This window comes from Poecilia formosa, unplaced genomic scaffold (genome assembly GCF_000485575.1).
Source record: "Poecilia formosa unplaced genomic scaffold, Poecilia_formosa-5.1.2 Scaffold132, whole genome shotgun sequence".
NCBI classification, from domain to species: Eukaryota; Metazoa; Chordata; class Actinopteri; order Cyprinodontiformes; family Poeciliidae; genus Poecilia; species Poecilia formosa.
Window position 1 is genome coordinate 87,142 of NW_006800071.1, and position 15,562 is coordinate 102,703.

At 36.7% G+C, this 15,562-nt stretch overlaps 1 protein-coding gene across 3 annotated transcripts in view; it reads left to right on the forward strand.

The window, feature by feature from the left end:
- herc3 (HECT and RLD domain containing E3 ubiquitin protein ligase 3) overlaps positions 1-15,562 on the forward strand; it is a 29,591-nt gene that overhangs the window by 838 nt on the left and 13,191 nt on the right. For all 3 annotated transcript variants that reach the window (XM_007561957.2, XM_007561958.2, XM_016676354.1), the window contains exons 2-12: positions 1,345-1,695; positions 3,780-3,939; positions 5,150-5,226; positions 6,652-6,873; positions 7,037-7,128; positions 7,506-7,636; positions 8,780-8,931; positions 9,588-9,661; positions 11,002-11,126; positions 11,972-12,031; positions 14,923-15,034. In XM_007561957.2, the coding sequence (XP_007562019.1) occupies positions 1,473-1,695; positions 3,780-3,939; positions 5,150-5,226; positions 6,652-6,873; positions 7,037-7,128; positions 7,506-7,636; positions 8,780-8,931; positions 9,588-9,661; positions 11,002-11,126; positions 11,972-12,031; positions 14,923-15,034 (1,428 nt within the window). In that variant the 5' untranslated portion in view covers positions 1,345-1,472. The remainder of the gene's footprint in view (positions 1-1,344; positions 1,696-3,779; positions 3,940-5,149; positions 5,227-6,651; positions 6,874-7,036; positions 7,129-7,505; positions 7,637-8,779; positions 8,932-9,587; positions 9,662-11,001; positions 11,127-11,971; positions 12,032-14,922; positions 15,035-15,562) is intronic.

Below are 15,562 nucleotides of genomic sequence, written 5' to 3' on the forward strand. Positions count from 1 at the left end.
ATAATAAAGCATTTGTTTTGGTTAGTTAACAAACCATTCATGCCATTAAACCTGCCAGAATCCACAATTTCGTATCTTAAATTATAGTAGATATGAGCAGAAAGCTACACTTTGTTTGCTTTAGGAAACTCCCAAACCAAGTTTTCACTGTATGATAATCTTGAGTAAAAATACCAAAGTTTTATTGTATACAACGAGTCAAAACCAAAAGATATAACATGTAATAAATTATTTAAGTGCTTTTATTTACCAAAAAGGCTACAATTATTCCTACAACTGCCTCAAACACTAAATATATTTTCAGTGGTAACTGTCTTAGGACAGCACAGAAGCACATCCTCAGTCATCCAGTCATAGCTACTGTTGGAAGTACAGCCAATCAGCACCAAAAAAATAAATGCTGCTTCTGGATTGGCTGCTTTGCAAGCTGCAGCCAACAGCTTGTGAGTTAATGTGTAAGACCACAGAGAATATATATTGATGTAGTTCAATCTATTAAAGTAAAAACAGTATCTGGGAGTATTTGTTTTGTTTTTCACAGAGAAGTTGGCCCAGATTTCCTTAATTCTGGGAAATCGGCCGATACTTATCTACCTCTGCAAGAATGTGAACATTGTATTCTGCCAGAAAATTACAATTGATGCACTCCTGTTTTTGTGTACACTGTAAAAACACAATATCTTAAAAGTATTTTTGGTCCAATTTCTAGTGCAAATATCTTAGTCCACTTGAAACAAGACAAAACTGTCTTACAAGTAACTTTTCAACAAGGCATAGAAGCTTGTTTCAAGTCAGTAATTATTTAATATTGGCTTTAAAGAGTATTATTTCCACTATATTTTGATTAATAACAATGTATTTTTTCCTATGTTATAAGTGAAATAATTTACCATCAATATTAGGGAATTATTGACTTATTTAATTATTAGGGAATTATTGACTAAAAACAAGCTCCTATATCTTGCTGAAAAGTTACATGTAAGTTAGGTTTGTCTTATTTCAAGTGTATTTATATATTTGCAATAGAAATGAGAAGTAAATCTTGGTAAGATTTTGTATGTTGCAGTGATGTTTCTATCCCCAATATTTGCTAATAAACAATAAGCAGTCACAAAAATTTAACATATGACATTAACAGCTTTTAACTAAACATCTGGTAACAACGTAGAAATGGAGTTGAAATCATAATTCATTCTGGTTTCATTAATTTAAAACTGATGTTTCTGCTTTATTCTATCAACAAGCGTTCCTAAATCAAATCCCTGCTTTCTAACTGAAGAGCCGTCATTAACTAGCAGGCGATATCCCACTGAAGATGATGACTCGTTCCTGCTGTTTTCCCAGGGTTAGAGTTTACATGAAGAGGAGAAAGCGGGGCTGATCTGGGGCTTGAACAGAATCGTCTCCCTCCATCTGGCCCTCACTCTCTCCGCCTCTTCAGACTGCTGCTCATTTCCTCTCCTTTCATCAGCATGCTGTGCTGGGGGAACGCCAGGGATGGGCAGCTGGGCATCGGCGCGGAGAGGAACCCCGCGTTTGAGCCCAGGAGCTGCCATGTGTTCAGCGGGCGGGGACTGAAGGAGGTCGCATGCGGAGGGCAGCACACGCTGTTCCTGCTGCACGACGGCAGCGTTTACACGTGTGGCTCCAACTGCTGTGGACAGCTGGGCCACAACAGAGATGGGACATCCCCAGGTAAGCTTTTGTTCTGCAGCTTCAGTGCTTTAAGCTGCATCATCCTGCAGAGCGACACTGTGGAGAGGCAGCAAAGCCAACTGAAGAATGCGGGGAAACATGGAAAGAAGCAAAGATTTTTATTTATTCATGGGCCTGTCACAATAAACTGTAAACCAGTTAATTGCATAATAAATTAAAACAAGCTCATTAATCTCTATTTGCGCGAGTTACTAGTTTTCTGTTTTTCTCTTTATTTCTACCAAAGCCTGGATGACCCAAGTCTTCAGTTTGGTCTCAACTAGTCTTTTTTTTGAAGGACAGTTTTGTTTACAGAGACTTCATAATTCACTTTATTTGTTGTTTCAGTTGTTTTGTTTATTTTTCCATATTTAAAATGTCTTCCAGCTCCAGTGTTAAACGTTCATTAGGAGTTAAAGCTTGAGACGGTGTACTTGCATTACTATGCTATAATCATCATATTACATGAAAATGGTCTCAAAACAACAATATTATCGTTTATCACAATAACTTCCGGGACAACTTTTTGTCCTGCAGAATTTGTGGACAACTATGGCTAGTTATGGATGAAAGTATGTGGTGTGAACTAAAAACAAATTCTTTCTTTCACATATGATTTTCCCCCTGGGAATGTAGGTGTATTTAAAGCCACACCCAAATTCACAGTAAACTTTAGTTAGTGCTGCAAACTGCTGAGAAAGTTTGGAAATTTCCTTGAAAACTGTGAAGGAACCCTGAGGCACCATTTGTACAGGCATGTTTGAGAGCCTGTTAGTGAAAGCTTTCCTATCTAAAGCAGAAACTGGAGTGGTAGGCTGTATTATAATAGTAGTACATTATTATAATTTATACAGAATTTCTTTTTGAACATCAGAAGCTGTTGCATATTTAGGATTCATCCATTTCTGCTAAGTTTCTTTGTTAAAGTCTGCAGCTGAAAACGACACAGGAAACAAAGAGTAACTGCTTGTAATTATCGGCTCTGCTTTTCTTCTCATTTCCTGAACTTCCTGCTTCTACTTCTGAGTGAATAGCAACGCTCTGGAACAGTTTAAATGCATCTATCATAGATTTTATAGAACAATCTTCTAGCAGCAGGATTTCTAAATTCCTCACATGGGTTGGGTTTATGAGGGAGCCCAGAAAGGCTGCAGGACAGGCTGAACGTTTTGGTTTGTTTGGGAGGATTTAGCATGTTTATATACTGTTCTTCAAGTTCAAATGGAGAGATGTAGTACTTCTACATTTTCCAAAGACTTTAAAAGGAACTGTTTGGAATTTATAGTGTTAAATTTTTGTCTTTTTAACTTTTGTAATTCCTTGTTTACACTGAAGAGGTTTAACAGGACTGCTGATTTCACAGTTCTTGAGTTTCTTTAAAGCTGCAGAATGTAGCTTTTATAAAAAACTTAATCTTTTAAATATTTGTTAACACTCACCATGTTGTGAAATCATAATATAAACAGATAATCTGTAAAAAGATTGATCTCCTCCACCTCCTCTCTGAGCTAGGTGGAGGAGATCATCTGAAGAAATTCACCGCTCCCATTCAAAAGCAACAAATCAGTCAGAAGGCTGGTCTTAGCGCTGTCAATCAACGTGGTGAACACGTTGCTAAACGTGGTAATCGTGGAGAAACAACTTACCGTTCCAGGAAAACCATTTATCTGTTGTCATTGGTGGCTATGCTAGCTAGCTTTAGTCGTAACGCACATGAGCATGATTGACAGCGCTCAGACCCGTCTCCTGGCTCTGACTGACTGTTTCTAGATTGCGCTGGGAGAAGGCAGAGGAGCTGACTGCTGCATTGCTGTGACTGCATGGCTGTCATGCAGTCACAGCCGTGCAGTTACCTAAAAAAGAAATATTAAATCATTTTTACTGTTCTCACAATAACTGATAAGATAGATAAAATTTTAAGTCAATGTTGGCAAACGCTAATTAGGAATATTTTGCTTTTTAAATTTTTTTTATTACTGAATTCAAAAAATTAAACCACAATTCAAGAATGTAATCATATAAGTAGTGCCCAGACCGTGACGGCAGGTTGCTTGTAGTCTGATGAGACTCTGTTCTCCCCGCAGAGCTGGTTGGGGCTCTGGATACCCAGAAGATAACGATGGTGTCGTGTGGCCGGGCGCATTCGATGGCCATCAATGAGCAGGGCCAGGTGTTCGCATGGGGAGCCGGAGAAGGCGGGCAGCTTGGCCTGGGGACAGTGGAGGCGGCCGTTCGAATCCCGAGGTGACCGGGTGGCACATCGGTCACAGACTGAAGCTTCTGCAAAACAAAAATCAATCAATCACTCAATCAATCAAGTTTATTTTATAGAACATTTCATCAACATGGCAGTTCATCGTGCCTTCCATCATAAAAACATAAAGTCATAAAAAGCCCATTCAGCCAATGATTGAGAAAACCAGGAACAAACATTAGACTTTGATGAGTGCCGTCACCAAAACCGTCAATGATTTGATGATTGGTCAATGTTTCTTTTATGAAGGTTCAAAACCAACTCTGACCAGTTTTCTGTAAGTTTGTTCTAGATTTGTATTGCATACAAGCTGAATGCTGGTTCTCCGTGTTTTGTTCTGGGGATGCAGAGCAGAACCAGAAGCAGAAGACCTGAGTGGTCTGAGAGGTTGATACAGCAGCATTGTGGTGCTGGCTAAACTGTTCAGTGACTTATAAACTGACTTTGTAACTGTCTTTATGTGTCTCTGAAAGTTCAGGTCCGAGTTCAACACCTCACCCTGGTTTTGGGTCTGGTTTCTGGATTTTAGCTGTAATCACGGAAATGTACATTAACTTAATGATTTTGTTGTTTAATATTGAAAATCTTTAAAAAAAAAACAAAAACAAATTTTGAGCTGCTCAAATGTACAGTTTAAATCTTTCCATTTGATAGAACGTGTCTTGTAAAGAACACAAAGAGTAGAACAGAAACATCTGTTCATTGTCCCTTAGTGGGGACATTCTGGTGTAACAGCATGTAGATCCACACAAAGATAAATGTATAAAAATCATAATTTAGAATCGCATACTGTACAAAAAAGGCAAAATTTAAACATGAAATACTGTTTAGTTATTAAAAATAACATTTCAATCCAAAGAAATGTGCAAATTAGTAGGATAATTAAAAAAAAAAAAACGTTGCAAGTGTATTTGTGCTTTAAAAGAGATTTTATTGATAAGCGACAATAAAACTGTGCAAATAACAACAATAATGTGAACACTGGTTATAGAGTTGAACAATTCCTCCTTCATTTGGAAATTTCTAATTTGCTACTGTTTTATTTGTGCCTTTTTATTGATTTGGGTTTTGAGTTATTTCATCTTTTAACACCCCTACTGTTAGTGTTGCATTGTTTTACTGACTGTGTTTATTCTCACTCTTAAAAAAAAGATATGAAGCAAAAGGTATGAATTGTATTTTTGTCCTTGTTTGTTCCAGGTTGGTCAAAAGGCTTTGTGACCACAGCATCTCCCAAGTGATGTGTGGGAACCAGCACTGCATCGCACTTTCTAGAGGTGGGAAAAAATGTGTCTCCATAGCAGCAAAACCTGCATATTCCTACTGCTAGTAGTCAAATTCCTTCCCAAATTTATTTTAGCACATTTGCCCAAATGTCAAGAGTAATTTCCAAATTATTGAGGGTTATCATCGACAAAGAGAGACATTAAACCATTGGCATGGTTTAATGTTGGGATTTGAATTTGACCAGAAAACCAAACACAGCATATCAGCAAAAACAGATTAAGTTGTCAAAACACAGCAAATCCACAACAAAATGGCTGAAAAAGACAAGAATTAACATTTTGGTAATGGCCTAGTCTAAGCCCAGGCCTTAGCATAAATGTGATGGGAGCTTGAACAAGTTAATTCCTGAACTTGTTCAGGAATGAAAAAGTTTGATATTTGGTGTTTTTGGACAATAAGTTTAGAAACTAGTAAAAGCTACATTATTTTTATGATACTCTAGAAGGTAGAGTATATGTTTTCTTGCACCATAACTGTATAAATTAACTTTTTTAATGTTTTCTACTGGTAGGACTTGATAAAAAAATTTAATTGAATTTATTGCAGATTGTGTAATTCATTAATTGCAATTAATCACATTTTAATCTAAGCCCTATATTGACAAAATAAGCAGCATTTTTAATTCAAAAACTCGTTCTACTGCTAAATCATTTAATAATTTAATAAGACATATGGTAGGTATTTTATGAACCTACATAAAAAGAACCACAGACAACTTATGTGAGTTTTCAAACCAAGCTTTCATGACAGGAGAAGACACAGCGGGCCGCTCCAGCGAGCTGCCCACCGCGCGTTTGAAAACCTTCAGTTAGAGCTCGTCTTTTATTTTCAGAGAAGGGAGCGATAGACAGAAAAGATCAACAAGTTCCACACACACAAGGTCATCTCGTCTCTTCCCTTGGGAGCGATTTCTCCTACAGGCGGAGGGATGTTATCAGTCTGAGAAAGTCTTCAACACAGCAGTCAAAAGTTTTAACACAGGCAGTGAGAGGCCAACACTTCTAAAATCTATAGTAATATAAGATGCTATGGTAAGATCAATAATCTATACACATGTAAGAATGATAACAACACATAATATTTCCAACGATGCTCTTTTAGGCTTGAGTTGCTTCACTCGGCTAACTCTTGTTAGCACCACCTGAACACAGTAATAGCCTTTTCCAGCATCCAGTCAGATTGTTTTTAGAAGCAGAAATGAACTCCCAGTGGGCCAAGCGAAGCGGCTTTGTCGTCCATCGCTGCTGTTAGCAGATGTCGCTTGTGCGTCAGATTTCCTGGAGTACCAGAAACACGCAAACAAAAACGTTCCGGCTGGAACATTTATATCTTTCCATGTCATTAATTAATCAAAATGAATGCGTTAAAGTCCCGCCTTAATGTTTACATTGATAAAATCATGTTTTCCTCATCAGATGGGCAGCTGTTCACTTGGGGTCAGAACACCAGCGGCCAGCTGGGCCTGGGTAAAGGAGAGCCGAGCAAACTGACGCCTCATCCCCTGAAGTCCCTGGCAGGGATTCCCCTGGCTCAGATAACTGCTGGAGGAGACCACAGTTTCGCCCTCTCCCTGTCAGGAGCCGTCTTCGGATGGGGCAAAAACAGGGCAGGGCAACTTGGACTGAATGACAAACAAGGTAATAATCAGCTGGTTACAAACAGCCATTGATGAAAAGAGAAGAGTGATCTAAACAGTGGAGTGTTTTTGGACCTGAAGCTAAGATGGAGAATCAGATTTCTCTTCCTTTGGTTTCCTTCTCTGCTGTCTGCTAACTTTTCACAACTCTACTGTTTCTCCAGATCGAGCCGTCCCATGCCACATCAAGTTTCTGAGGTCACAGAAGGTCGTTTATATCTGCTGTGGAGATGAGCACACCGCGGCCCTCACAAAGGTAGAAAATCCCTCAAATGTCCAGAAACTCAAATGTTTCACAAATAAAAGAAGAAAGAGAAATGGCAAAAATGAAATACTTTGGTTCCCAGACTTTATTCACTGACCCCCATTATTTAAACCAGCCGTCTGGCCGTCCTTCCAATCGTTCATCCATTCATCCATCCATCTGTCCGTCCATCCAACATTCATCCATTGGTCCTTTCATCCAACCATTCATCACCCCATCAATCTGTTTGTCTGTTTGTTCATCCATCCACCTTTAAAGCTCAGAAACCGACTTTGACTAAATAGTCTAGATCAGGATCTCTGTGTTTATCAAACAGCAATAAAAAAATCTGTTCTTTCTGTTCTTTTTGTTCATTCTGTTCTTGGCAGGACGGAGGCCTATTTACGTTTGGCGACGGCTCATGGGGTCAGCTGGGTCACGGCTCCACCAACAATGAGCTTCTACCGAGGCGAGTCCTGGAGCTGATGGGCACTGAGGTTTCCCAGATCGCCTGTGGCAGGTACTGTCACTTTAAAGCCACTTCAGGGTTTTCATCAGTTATGAATGTAAATCTGTTGCAACCAGACACAACAACCAGACTGTAAGCTGTTCAGCTTATTTTGTCATTATATGTGTTTCCCAAACTTCTCAGTGTCCTTCTCAAGAAAAATCAGCAACAGAGAAATCTGACACTGATAAATGATTAGAATCATCCAACAGTTCTGGGTGGTGCTGTGAACTGGAGCACAAGCTGGGCTCCAGGCTGGGCTCCAGGCTGGGCTCCAAGCTGGGCTCCAAGCTGGGCTCCAAGCTGGGCTCCAAGCTGGGCTCCAGGCTGGGCTCCAAGCTGGGCTCCAGGCTGGGCTCCAGGCTGGGCTCCAGGCTGGGCTCCAGGCTGGGCTCCAGGCTGGGCTCCAGGCTGGGCTTTACACCGTCAGTTCTGAATTAACGTTTGTACATCTGCACAAAAAATAAAACCATTTTTATTTGTTTTAAAAACAAATTTATTTGTTTTATAAATAAACAAATAAAACCTTAAAACCTTTTTAAACCTTTTAAAAAGGTTTAAAAAATTAAACCTTTTTTAGGATTTTTAAAATTATTTTGAATATTCAAATGATACCTATGTTTCCCCTTATTACAAAATAACAGATGTCTCACAATAAAACTTTACTATAGAACACTGTAGCCAAAGAAAATTAAACTTTAGATTTTTTTTTGAAGTTGGTGAGTTATCTCCTTATGACTTATTAAGCTTTTACAGATTTCTACTTTTGTTTAGGACAGCACATTTAAAAAAGACATGTGATGATGTGTTAATATTGGTTAAAGATGTCTTGCGATACACAAACATATAAGCAAACATTGTTGATTCCAGAGCAGAAATTAATAATAACAAACATTGACCAGAAACAACAAGTAGTTTTCCATCTAGTTATTTGTGACTTTGGCCAGGGTCAGGCTTGGTAATTTATTATTACATGTATGGATGTGTTAACATTGGATTTTGATATTCGCCAAAATTGTAATATTAGTGCGCCATTAATTTACGTTGGTAATCAAAGTGGTTTTAATAGCATTCCATTAAAGCTTTTCAACTGTTAAGGGGTTTTCTTTTTCTTTGTCTGAATATAGAAGCTGATGTTTTTATTTTTTTGTCCAGGCACCACACTCTGGCCTTAGTCCCGTCGTCCAGCATGGTTTATGCATTCGGCTGCAACAGCCACGGCCAGCTGGGCACGGGAATCTTGGGGGATTCAAGAAGCCCGTTTCCCGTCAAGTCCAGCTTCCTGACTGGAAACCTGCAGAGAAGAGGTGAGAAAACACGAGGTTTGTCTCTATGCTCAGACAAACTGCTCCACCGAACACTTTCGGGTGCTGGTTGCCATAGCGATGAGGAAAGTGGAGGGAAAATCCACTTCTTTTCTTTTTCTTTTGCAAAGACTGTAAGTCTGGATTTGTTCCTAATTTCTTTGCAGTGTATTTTCCTTCCAAACAGATAGTTTTACAAAAGCTCTAAAGTTGTTTTTATCAATAATTCTCCAGGATTTCTGAAGGTCCTTAAAGTAGCTGGAAAGACATTTAATTCAACAATTTCTTTTTTTTTAATTTTTTTTTATTTTCCATTCAGGTTGAATGGAAACGATGACATCTCTAATTTACTTTCACCTTGACTTTTCTGATATGGGTTGTTTACAAAGACAGATTTCCAAACTGTTGGCTAAACAGCCAGTCGTTTTTAGGAAATTGTTAGAACACAAACAAAGCCTCCCTTTGTCTGTTTGAACTTCTCTGAAATGAACCAAAAATATCACATTGTTCACAAAGAATGATTTCTGGAAGAAAATATATTTTTAAAATGGAAAAACCTTTAAAAAAAAAACTCTTCAGATTTAATTTTGGTTTATTTTAGTAATTTGAATCACTCTTATCAAATGTTAAGTTTCTCTTTTGTTTCTATTTTCCATCAGATTCAAAGCAATATACAGTTATAAAAATCATATGTGGAGGAGACCACAGTTTCTTATTGTACTCCAACGAACAGGTATGCCATTTAAGATCTCATTTCTCCTAAAACTTATTTCTTCAAAAAAAAAACCAAAAAAAAAAAACTCTTATATCTGTAATTATTGATACTCTGAGTTGGTTCAGTCCTGTGTAACATAAAAGGCATGTTTCATGATGTTCATACTTCTTGTTGCTCAAAAGACTAAGATATAAATCGCAGTTTGTCCAGTGAGGATGAGAAAGTCAGAAGAAATATCTGAGAACAGACGGTTGGAGATCCAGCAGTCCGGTATCCTATCCAGGCGTTTAAAAGCGCAAATGATCTTTTGTGATAAATATTCTCATTCAGAAAAAGGAAATGTTTGAATTTCAGCTCTAGCTTATTTTTATTCAGGCATCAGAACCAAGCTTTTCCTCAACAACTGTGTCCAAAGAATATAATATAATATAATATAATATAATATAATATAATATAATATATTTTGTATTACTGTGCCGTGCATAACATAACAGTGACGTTTTCTACAAATAATCAATTAATGTTTTACTCTTTGTGATTTACAGCAAGGCCTGTCTATTGCTAGTTTTCTCACAACAACTGGGGTTGTGGGCCTAAAAAGTTACTTCAGTTCCATGTATTTGGTGGATGAAGTTCAGACGGTGATAATCCAGCCAAGCAGAATCTTCAGTGAAACACATTCTTATTCATTTGCCTTTGACACCCAGAAAAAAAAATCTTTTTAACTAATTATTCTGGGTAAAATCACGCATAGGAGAAATTTGGCTGGTTATTAATTTGATTTAATAAAATAATCTGCAGATACTGGCAGACATAAAAAAAAAACAACTAAAGCAGAACACTTTCAGTTTATTTTGTTTATTTACTCACACAATTTAATAAATGATGAACTTACAGCATACTGTTTTACCAGTTTGTTGGTAACTTTACTTTATTTTTCTTTGTAGACAAAACAGTCTGGTTTCTGTTTGTATTTAAGGCCATAAATATTTCACATCATTATGTATAAACATGATAGTGCAGATAATACATTTCTTGAGAGCTCTCAAAAACATTGAAAAAAGGGATGTTGGTCCTGAAATATTTCATTATGTTTCTATAACCAAGTTTAGATGCATCCTATTTAATCTTTTCAGACAGGAGTGGGTCAGCTTTTCCCCAGTGAACATTATTATGTTCAGTGTTTCACCACAAGGGGGCAGTAGTGTCTATGCTTTAACTTTCTCATTTGCATGAACTTTGCACTACATTCGCTGAAAAAAATGATCAGAAATTTTCAGTGTTACGTGGTTGGAGCGCATCAGGTTCCCGTTTCCCTTTTTTGTGTTTAATACGGTTTTTCTTCTTGTTCTCGGCAGAGTTCTGCTGCCACAGAGGACTTCAGAGTGGTTAATGTCAGTAAAAGCCTCGCCCCGATCAACTACGAACAGTTAAACTCATGGAGATTAAAAATGATGTACAACACAGACTCTGCTGTGGCAAAGTAAGTGGGAACATGAACGGCCAACTGCTTGAAAAATCCTTAAAAGTTGATAACAAAAACTTCAGCCCGCGGAGCCACAAGTGCAGCCAACTAATGTTTTAATTTATTTAATAACAAAGGCATGTTTAACATTTTTTTAAGTTTATTCCTGCAATATTTTCATTCAGTTTCCACAAAGAAGGATGTAAAGTGCAAATAATACGCTTTCAGATCTGTTTTTCATGCGTTTATGTTGGTTGTGTTTTTTTTAATTTTTATTTTTCACATAACTTTTCATCCCACAGAAATAATAATCTGTAACTAGATTAAAATGAAAAACTTGTTGAGATCTACAGTCTTTGTCAGTATAGCAGCACCGTTTACAAGCATCAACATTTGAATTCATCTAGAGGAATAGATTTCAGTTTTAAAAGCATCAAGGCATAAAATAATAAAAATAAAAGCATGACTATCAAAAGCAGTTTCAGTTAAAACTGCAGTGCTTTTAGTCAGTTTACTCCTGCTATTTTCTTTTTGCTAAATGTTATATTCTTCTTTATTTTAAATCCTAAAAATAGAAATAAATGGTGGTTCTTTAAAAATGACAACAAATGTCAGATAGTAGACATTTATCTGAAATTAGAGGCTCTCTTTTCTTTTTTTTAAATTTTTTTTCCAAAAAGTTGTTTGACTTTTGCGACTCTAAGCGAGTTGTTTTTGGACGGGCTGAGAGTAAAAGCTAATCTTTAGGTTGTAAAAGTTGCAGATCTCCTTATAAAAAAATAAACATTTTATTTGTGATTTGATAAAATGTTTGTTTTTTTTGTAGTCATCATTTAAAGAAGCGTATTTGTCTGTGTCTGCAGTGACATTGTGATCCAGCTCTCCTCGACGGCCTGTTGGAACGCCAGCTTCCTGGACCAAAGGTAAACTTTATCCGGAACAAGGCGACTCAGTTTACCACCTTTTATAAAGGACAAACACTCGCTTCACTTTACTGCATATGAAACGTCTGAATATCTTTATAATCTCAGGGTTCTTGCAGCCTCTTGAACAGCAAGAAAAGATTAGAGTTAAATTCTGTACAGATCGTCCTGTTATGTATGTAAAACTCAACGGTTCTACATCAGACAAATTAAAAAGCAAATACTTTTATTGGCAGTTTAAAGTTTTTCTGCTGAGGCGTTTCATCCAGTTTCTTGTCCATGTTGGAAGAATTACAAGTTACTGACAAACATGGCCGTTTTCACTGCGGAAACATAAAACGCACAAAGTATTTATTCCAAATTCAAGTTGTTTTATCTTATATTAAACAGATTAGTTTTGTTGCTGTTTCTTTATTTGTATAAAAATAGCTTTTAGATCAATCTTCCCTACACTTCTGCACCGCTATACTCACTTTGCTCGTTTCTAAGTGTCCTAATTAAAGTCCGTTATGTTTTTAGGAGGTGCATTCCACTTGTTTACTAATGTAAAGTCCTTTTAAAGTGGTAAATAAAAACTACATTATTACCTTAACACGGATAGAGCTGTGTTTCCTTACAAATACAAATAGTGAAGAATCTCACCAAGTTGGATTTCGATTGGTGGCACTGATGATAAATTGTCCCAAAGTTATTGTGATAAATGATAATATTGTTCTTTTCAGACCATTTTAAAGTAATACAAAGGTATACCTTCTGAAAGATTAATAAACTTTCATTTCTATTAAATATTTAACACTGGAACTGGAAAGCATTTTATATAAATGAGCAAAACAACAGGAACAACAAATAAAAGAGAATAGTAAGGGACAGTCTGCTTGGACAGACTTGCTGTGCAAGCAAAATTTTATATTAAAAAAAATCTATTTGAGACCAAAACAACAGATCGAAGATTTTATCATCCAGTTTTTGGTAGAAAGAGAGAAAAGAGCAAAACGATAAACCAAGCTTGTTTTAAATGCGATTAATTGATTTATTGTTTATTGAGAAAGACAAGAAGGTTTTGGGTTCGAATCTCGAGTTTTTATGTTCTCTTTGTGCACAAGTCCCACATTCTCAAACCATGACTTTTAGGATTATTGGTCTCTACGTCGCCCTTAGGTGTGGGAGTTATTTGTCCTGTATGTTGCTGTGTTGCAAACTAAATTAGAACCTGAAACGCTACATTCTGCTTCCCCTCAGGTCACTGGGGTCAATGCACGTCTTCTTATTATGTGTAAACAAAACAGCTGTACATTGGACTGAGCCCTGCATACTTTTACTCATCTTACAGAACCTTATTCAGCAAAGGAAGAGTGAGAATGTAGTTGGGGAAAGATGTTATCTGGTTTGGATCGAGGACGATTTGTGCTCCTCCTCCTCGGTGAACCTGAGTGGAGGTCATGGTTCTGTAAGGCCGACCTATCAGCAGTTTACTTATCAAGTCCTGGGAAAGAGCCCAGGAGGTCAGCAGGGTGGAAAGCAGACCGCTGCGGGTTCATGAGGCCAACAGTACTCTGCAGGGATTACGGGTCTGGTTTCTCTGCTGACTCACAGCTGGTTTATAAAAGATGGACTCCAGCTGGTTGATTCACACCTCCGGCTCGTCTACGCTTAATTATTCTTTAATAATTTTATTATTATTACTCTGTCTTTGGTAGTTGGTACATCACTCAGCTTTCTGAAGGTTATTTGCAAAGTTCTGGAAAATCAAAATAAGAGTTGAGCTTCAAATAGCACTGTCTAAGTGAAACCCTTCAGCCTTTTTATTATTGTATTAGTTTTACCCTGAATTTGCTTTAAAGCTGTTCATTTATTGGCTAAGAGTTTGCCCAGTTTTTCACCTTGCCCTTTTATTTCACTCCTTATTAAAAAAAAGTCATGTTACTGTGATGGTTTATTAAGGCCATTGTACTTAGAAAAAAGGGAGTAAATTTACGCCAAAAACTTTAGAAATTTAGAGATTAATCTGAGAATTTATTTTTAGAAAAAACGTGGAAATTTCTGAGTTCAAAATTGGAAAATTTGCAAGAGCAAACCCAGAAATTTTGAGATCAATCTCAGAAATTTTCTAGAAAAAACCAGAAAGTTTCTGAGCTTCAAAAGTAAAAAAATCGCATGAAAAGAAACTCAAACATTTGAGGTTAATCTCAGAACTTTTCTTAAAAAAAAGGTGGAAATTTCTGAGCTTGAAAAGTCTGAATTTTTTAGATTAATCTCAGAAATGTTCAAGAAAAACCTTAGAGTTTCAAAAGTGGAATTTTTTTTACATTAAAACTCAGAAATTTCCAAGTTTTTCTAGAAAATTTCATAGATAAATATCAAAATTTCTCAGTATTTTGGCAGAAATTTAATCCTGCGTATTTTCTTCTTTCTACAGTGGCCCCGATACGTTGTAAGTTACGTCATTAGAGTGACGTTGTGGAGAAAATCATCCTTTTTGTGGCGTTTGGCAGCCTGACCTGCTGGTGTTTCCTGGTTAAACAGAGAGAGTCGTTAAGTCCATGGTCCGACTCGGTTTGCTGCTGCTTTGTGTTTGGTCTCAACAGGATGACGTCTGATGTGTTGAGGATAAATTCAACCTTCACTCTGAAAGCGTTTAGAAGGTTTTGCTGTAAACAGCATCTCCACTGTCAAGTAGAAAGTTTTGGTTGTTTTTTATTTTATTGTACTTATTAAGAACTTAAAAACCTAACTACAGTAATATTTAGTGAACTTAACTCTCAGGTGACAAATATATTAAATTACATCCTTTTGTTTATAATTTCTGCAGCTTTTTGTTTTTCTTTTCTTGGAAAATTGCTTCTGAATTACAGTGGTATTGGTTATTTACGTTTATGTTTTTGTCTTCTCAGTGATGACACTCACTTCAAGACCAACCCAAAGATCCCGGGTATCGATCTGAACTCGGTCAGAACGCTGTTCGAGGTTCTCAGCAAACCGGCCTTTTCTGGACTCCTGGAACAGGCAATAAATCACAAATCATTAAATGATTGACTGAATTAAAACTGTTTCTGTTGGATCTCATTGATCTCAGTTTGGTTATCTGGTGATGATGTCACCATCAATCACCATCAATCTCCTATGTCTGTCATTGAGCTTGTTTGGTTTGTATAAAAGCAGAATTTTAATTAAAAAGTCGACTTATTTACAAGAAAATAATTCCCTAAACAAGGAAATATCCAGAAAAATTGTCCTTTAACAGTGTCTAAATCTTATGGAGGACCAAAAGGAACAAAATTACCTAAATACATAATTCAATTATGAATTAAATGTACAGTAAAATAAATAAATGTTTAGCTGAATGTTCGACTTTCATTGGTGAGTTTGACAGATAAAATTATTCACTTCAGGAATCATGAAATAATTAAATACACATTTAATTAATTATCTGCACCGGCTATTATAAGTTTGCATTTGAATGATTTAATGACTTTCAGTAATTTATTTGTCTATTAAAGTTTACATTTAAGTTGATCTTAAATGCAAAATGTA